This window comes from Tigriopus californicus, chromosome 9 (assembly GCF_007210705.1).
Source record: "Tigriopus californicus strain San Diego chromosome 9, Tcal_SD_v2.1, whole genome shotgun sequence".
Classification (NCBI taxonomy): domain Eukaryota; kingdom Metazoa; phylum Arthropoda; class Copepoda; order Harpacticoida; family Harpacticidae; genus Tigriopus; species Tigriopus californicus.
Window position 1 is genome coordinate 8,869,201 of NC_081448.1, and position 6,952 is coordinate 8,876,152.

General features: G+C 42.3%; 2 protein-coding genes across 2 annotated transcripts; both read left to right on the plus strand.

Moving 5' to 3' along the window:
* The first annotated feature begins 3,272 nt into the window (after positions 1 to 3,272).
* On the plus strand, positions 3,273 to 4,397 carry LOC131886585 (uncharacterized). Its single transcript, XM_059234957.1, has 2 exons — positions 3,273 to 4,144; positions 4,211 to 4,397. The coding sequence occupies exons 1-2, from the start codon at positions 3,840 to 3,842 to the stop codon at positions 4,395 to 4,397; spliced, it is 492 nt and encodes a 163-aa protein (XP_059090940.1). The 5' UTR covers positions 3,273 to 3,839.
* On the plus strand, positions 4,258 to 6,587 carry LOC131886583 (uncharacterized). The gene has a single exon (XM_059234956.1). The coding sequence runs from the start codon at positions 4,406 to 4,408 to the stop codon at positions 6,299 to 6,301; it is 1,896 nt and encodes a 631-aa protein (XP_059090939.1). The 5' UTR covers positions 4,258 to 4,405; the 3' UTR covers positions 6,302 to 6,587.
* The last annotated feature ends 365 nt before the right edge of the window (positions 6,588 to 6,952 follow it).

The window sequence follows — 6,952 nt, forward strand, 5'->3', positions numbered from 1 at the left end:
TGATTGCAGATAGGGATGCCTGAAGAGTAACTTAAGCCCTAGACCAAACTCTTAAAGCACAAAACTTGCAAAAATGTGTTTGGTTTGGAACTGGGATCCACGTAAACTTCATGTTTTGGAACAGAATTGAAAGTTCAAAATTAAGTGTAATGGTGCCCTGACCTCACTCTGGCACTCTTTAAATACAGGGCAGTAGGATTGAGTGCAAAGAGAATGAAACTAAGTAAGACCAGTATTTAAATGAGTGAAACAGGCCAAGCTGGATATTCTCTGAGATGCTTGTAAAATGTGACAAGCACCACCCACTATCTTTGTGAAATACGTAAATGAAGTTTCACTCACTTGACAAACTTAGAATAGCTTATAGCTTAATAAAAATCATTGATCATTGCTACATGAGCAAACATATCTAAAGACCTTTGCCTTAGGAACCATGTGAACAAAGCCCTTTTCATAAATCCACAGGGCTTTATTGTATGGCTCTTGTGCATGTACACATGTATGAAACTGAACATGCCATCGGCTCTTGTGCATGTACACATGTATGAAACTGAACATGCCATCTTCAGCTTTAAAAAAATAACTGTCCAAAATTATGGGACAAGTTATTGACCCCCTCGGTTCCTTTTAGCCTGTAGGTGGTTTGGCTTGGTCTTGTTATATTGAGAGTAACAAAGGTGGGACTTCATGAAAACTGTCTGGGTGTGCATCAAAACCATCCATCCGACGTAATACCACGCTTTTGTAATCACGCAACTAAAGTACCAAAATCGGACTCGGAAAGTCCGTTTGAGCCTTATTTTTCCTACTATCAATTATCTGTTATACGCCACCTCAAACAAAACCTATTTTTTGCATCAAGAAGTACCTAAACCTCAACTTACCTCAGCTTTGATGGGACTTGAAAATGTTGCAAACTTGATGGTGCAGAAGTTGTTTTTAGATTTGCTGGCGGAATATGTGGTTGAAATTAGCTCTTGTACATTAATTTTCACGCATTGTTGCGTAGACATTGTGTATCGTAGGCTTGTGCTTAACGATGGTTATTATCTTTATATGGACTCAATTTTTCCATTGGAGAATACCTGAAAAGCAACTTTTCCCTGTCAACCGTAATTTTACCTCTACCTTTAAAGAACAAAGAATCTCAATTAATCAAGAAAACTGTTCAAAAGCGTCTTAACGTCAGACCTATGAGCTTCAAAGAGCTTCAAAGAACTGGCCTCCTTTCAGCTCAATGGCACATCCGAAGTGGCAAATCCTGCAATTTCTGCTCGACGTGAAATTTATTTTTTATCCCAGGTCTAGACATAAACCACTGAAAATTTTCAGTGGTCTATGGTCTAGACTAGTGCTGAGGTGAGTCTTTCACTCGTACGAGTCATTTGATATTTCAATCGTTTTTCCGAACTCGAGCCTGTTGGAGTATTCGAGTCCATTGGTAGCCTCAAATCTGCCTATGAACCTGTTCTGAACTTGCAATACTAAGCTAACTAAATGCAATCGCCTTTCCAAGGTTTGCACCTTAAATGGTCCATTAATGATGGATTTAGGCCTGTTTTCTAAATCCAATGGAAACGAAAATGAACTCATATTAATGTGATAACGTACTCCAAGTCCGGTAACTTTTTTCAAATTTGGATAAAAGGCTCGAGTGCATTCCAACCATATTTGGCCTTAAACTAATGGTACTGAGAAACTGGAATGTTGTCTTAAAGCAAAATGATTTGACGAAATGCCTGATAAATATCGTTTTTGTAACCATTGATGTTCCCTGTTTAGATAAATATTATTAAGTCTACTTCTGACATACCTTGACCTACAATTACTAGGTAATGCATGGATTAACAATGTTAAGGCTTACCTTGGTTCATGGCAGTTTCTGATCATTTGATCGCAATCAGATTGTTCAATAACAACATCATTGACTTGCTTGTTTTGCATTTATCGACGTTGATATTTTTTATTGAAGTCAATTGACCGGAACATTTTTGGATTTGGATCAGATGAAGCAAAGAAAATTCTCAGATTTCGATTAAGCGACTAATTTCGGATTCGGATTTGGTCAAGTTGGGAAAAAGCGTGGTGTTTTGCGATGGGGTTCGGCTTTGAACACATTTAGCTTCGTGATTCTCAAAATAAAGTTCCGAATTCAGGGAGCCAGTGGGTCTGATTTGGTTGAAACTGAGTAACGCAAGGGAAGTCGATCGGCCCCCCTACACACACCCTGCGGCCGAACTACCAAAATGTGTTCTAAACAAAGTCTCAACTGGCTTGCTTGGAGTGACATTTCTCTGACCCTTGCATTCTCCTCTCCCTCCTCTCATTGGGGACAAACAAACGGAGAAATACAAGAATGCACTCTAAAATGCCTGACTTTAACAAGGTATTTTTCGTTGACCAATTTATTACTAACCTATTCTAATACATACTATAAATACACCACCTTTTGAGAGACCTTTCAAATCCTATAAGGTAAGAATTACTAACACTTTATACATCCAAATAGTGATAAACAGAGAGCTGTACATGATATACTTGCAACAAAACAGCGACTTTTCATCATCATCTTTTTCCATTAAATTGTGCTAGAATAACCATTGGTAATTAAAAAAAGAATCTATTTTTAAGATTAATTGCCAAAAACTTGTGAGAATGTGCTTTTTATAGTACTATTTTGTTGGAAACGATGATTGCCAAAGTGTTGATGCATTGTCAATCATGTAGTAAAATGATAATCTACTTGTCATAATTGTTTGGAATATTATCCATAGGGAACTTGAAACGTCTCCCAGAAGAGTTGACGGCTTATTCAGTGTGTCACAGTGCTTGAGCAATAAATTGTTCATTTTGTAATCCCTTGATAAAATCTGGTATCTTAAAGCGTATTCTCTGTTTCTACGTTTGAGTGTGCGCATATAGACGAAGCAGAGGGCGCTTCCGCCGCACAATGAAAAGGACTATACTTATACAGTATTCTCGAATTTTTCATACTGACTTGGACCGTTGGTTCATTTTCGGCATCGGTGATAAATACGGTCCAGAAGTTCAGAAATGATATAAATGCTGAATTGAACGATCTATGTATTTGAAGACAAAAGACAATTTCAAAATTAGAGGTTGAGTGGCTCTTCAAGACATACCCCTACCGAGCAGTTTTCTAGGCAAGCTAAGTGCCCACTGCTATGGTCCACAACTTCATCTCCGTAACTAATGCCAATATATTTATCTGCTAATTCAATTGAAACCTTTTGAAATGTCCTCAATACTAGTATGCTATGTTCCTGGCGCTTGAGGCTCGGCTATCTGATCATGCATGGCTCCCAGAACATTCAAAATGTCCGTCCTCTCATATATTTATGGCCAGGCAGCTTTGCTAGCCTCCTGGCCCGTTTCAGACGACGATATGAACTTGATCATTCTCTTGTACTATACTCCTTGCCTAATTCAGCTGACGTCGTGACTGAGAGCTCAACATCATCATCAACAGCAGCAATATCATCATTGATGTAAGCAAATCTGTTACCCCCATCCTCCTGGCCCCAAACATTGGTACGTGACGCTCGTTGAAACCATTGGCAATGATCCTCTGGATCCCTGGGTCTGGCTAATCAATCCCGTTGAAACCTCAAGAAGTTGAGTTGCGCTATTTATTACTCGCTATTTGGACACACCCTCGAAGAAAGGCAATCTGCTGCCTTCTGATTGTGTTTTCCTCTGGCCCATGCATGATACGGTTATCCTCAGGCTGGGAGCCCCAGTGACACGCACCTGAGGGTGCCAATGGAGGTCCAATGATCAACATGAGAGACTCGTCTCCAACCACATCTTGAATTACCATGCCGTTGAACCATACGGAACTCAACTCTTCCACTTCGTCATCTAGTTTTCTAGCGGTACCTACCAATACCACTACATCCTCATCCTCAAGCATAACAACGGCGGTCAGGGCGCCAAGGTGTTCCTCGACCACACCTTTGTCTTCATCTGTCTCAGCATCGTCTTCGTCATTTTCGTCCGCCAATGTGGAGGACAGAAAATCCAAGTTGTGGAGAAAGACTTCTTTCGCTGCCAAGTTGAAACCCAAGAAGAAAGTGGGGTCCAATTCTTCAGCTTCCATTGGTCCGGCCGATCCGTTGCAAGCGTAAGGGAAATCATCGCGAGATAGGAAGTCAGTCTTCTTTTAATGAACAACGAATTTCTCTTTCAGATTGGCTATCAAGACGTTGTTGGCAGATTCCAGTCGGCAAGTGGCCTTGTCCAAGGCCCAGGGACATTCGGCCTTTCAAAAGCCCAAGCAGCAAATAAACAAACGATTTCTTCATAACACGATGATCGCCACTTTGAGTCAGAATAAGAGGAATCGAACCCTCACCAACCCGATGATGAAACATTGACCCTCTTCATGGAAATCCGAATCGAAAACAAGTTTGCTCAGTTGCAAGTTGAGTCTGAGCCTCGCGAGAGCCTCGGACACCCGGAGAACATGGATGGCTTGGTCCATGACTTGCATTCGGCGCTAGAAGAGTCTACCCTAGGTGGGCCTGAGGATTTGATGGATTTAACATTGGCCAATCTCGAGAAGAAATCAAAGGAACTAGTCAATGGGGGTCAATCCCGGAGGCGTACATGGCGTAGACGATGCAAGTCGACTAGCAATCTCACACAAATAGGCTCATCGAGTCAAACTTCCAAAGGCTTGCCCAGTGAAGACTCCACTAGCACCGAAGACGAGGAGGATGAACAGCAGCAGCAGCAGCAGCAGGAACAACAACAACACCTGCCGAGCACAAGTAACACTGGGCGTGTCATCAAAGAGCGAGGGATTTTAGGTCAGCAGCAAACAGATTCGGATGAAATGGGTCCACCCAGATCCTCTCTGGTAATCCGACCTCGAGATCAAGTTATTAGAAAGAAACGCTCCACTGATCCACTTCCTTCGTCTAACTCCACATTTTTGGCCAATAAGGGTAATTTGCCATTAGAATCTGACTCTGTCAATGACAACGTTTCAACCTTGCGACCAAACACAAAACGGAAACGAAAGTTTAAGCGAATGGCTTTAGATCCAAATCCGGTTGAAGTGCAACTTTCAGCGAGCAAAGCGACACCCGTGTCCAACCCAAGGGCCGATGGAGTGTTGATTAAAAGGCCTAAAGTAAAATCTGATCTTCCTGGATCAATGATTACGGCAAAATCAAAGATCTCAGCCTTTAGGAGTCCTAACTCAATGAATGGTCCATTCGCCGTGGGAAAGCGAAAACGTGGAAATCGAGAAAAATCCTTAGAGCCCGATCATTTATCCGCCAAGTCCTTCGAACCTATTGATACGCAAGCAAGTACCAGTGTATACCGATCCCCCGATATTCGGCTCGAGTCCATGGATTGTGACGATGACAACCTCGAGGATGAAGACAAACGAAGCTCCAGCAGTTTGAGTAGTTCCGAATGGGAGGACGACGTTCAAACGGATTGTGGCGATACTGGCCGAGAGGCCGACGATGAACAATCGGATTGGCCCGGATCTGAGACTTCATTCATGAGAGCTCGACGTGCAAGGGTTGGATTACAGGGGCTGATTAATCTGACGGATCAAGAAGAAGAAGACGACGACGACGAAGATGAGGATGCTTTAAATTCCTCTTTAGATGCCTTCTTTTACATGAAAGAAGGCATCGATGGACAAATGCCGCTTACTCAAACAGCGAGACAAACATACATGGCCAGAATGAAGCGTCTGGCTGAATGCGTGCCCGGACGTGAAATTCGGGCTGGCACCCGCAAAGTCAGAGGCCGTCAATCGGGTTTCACGATAAAGTCTTCCTCTAGTGAACAACTCTCGCGATTTCTTCAAGATTCGAACCGCTCCGAACTCAAGCTCTCTTTATTTCGTGTCTCGGATAGGAACAAGGTGATCCAAATGGCCAACCTGTATTCACTTTCGGTTCGCCTTGATGGGGAGAATGTAATAATTTTGTCAAAAACTGGCAAGACGGTCAGACTAAAGGAATTTCCAGTCCCTCTTGCGCCGCCAATGGAATCGACTGACTACAAACGAAGGCGGTGCACGCCACCTAATAGCCCTTTGCTGGAGGGTTCATCAACGTCTAATGAGCCCACGTTGTCTCCACTCCAAAGTGATGTCGTCATGAACACCCTATCAAGTGTTCCTCAGAGTACACCGCCCTGTACGCCTTCCAAATCCCGTGTAACCACCCAGCAGCGATCGAAAAGCCCTACTTTAGGTGTATCAAAAAGTAGAAAGGTCAAAGAAAAATTTCTTGGAAGTGTATCAAACTGATAGCCGCCTGACTATTTGAATATGCTTCACTGGTGAAGAAGAGAGTGGTGATAAAGGGCCAAATTGATTTGTTAGGATTGTTGGATTATACACTTATCCTAAGAAAGTTTCGGTGCGTAAATTTCGCCGGTGGGTTTTAATCAATCCAGTCCGTAGTATCCATGATTGTGCTACAAGTCGGCATCCTTTACATATGTAAATGCGCTCTTAGATACAAACAGACTCTCCAGAAGTTTTAAAAATATAGTTTTAAAAATGTTTTATCAATAAAATCGTTACATCTCAACCCAAACTCAATGACTTCAACCTTTTATTTAGATCTATTTTTATGGAGTTCAGAACATCTTGTTGCCGGCCAATGCACCCGCTACAAAGTTCAACCAAACACTTGGTGCAATATTTCAAGCCCTCGGACTCCGTTCATTCTGTCCGTGGTGGTACCGCTTTCTGATGTTAATGTTTTAACCGTATACTCAACAACATTTTCCACGGGTTTGATTTCAAATTGAACCACCTTTTTAAAGGTCATACATTGGGCGGAAGTCAATTATCTAGAGTCCTGTTCTTGCCTTTGTTTTGTCCTCATTTCAAGGCAGCTTCTTCAAGGGAACGAATACTAAACAGTTGTCGCTGACTAACTGAAATGCGTTA

Excerpts from the sequence above, each read along its gene's own strand:
- LOC131886585 (XM_059234957.1), top strand. The coding sequence starts at position 3,840 with ATGCCGTTGAACCATACGGAACTCAACTCTTCCACTTCGTCATCTAGT. Across the intron at positions 4,145-4,210 it reads CCGGCCGATCCGTTGCAAGC|ATTGGCTATCAAGACGTTGT; the intron begins GTAAGGGAAATC and ends TTTCTCTTTCAG.
- LOC131886583 (XM_059234956.1), top strand. The coding sequence starts at position 4,406 with ATGGAAATCCGAATCGAAAACAAGTTTGCTCAGTTGCAAGTTGAGTCT.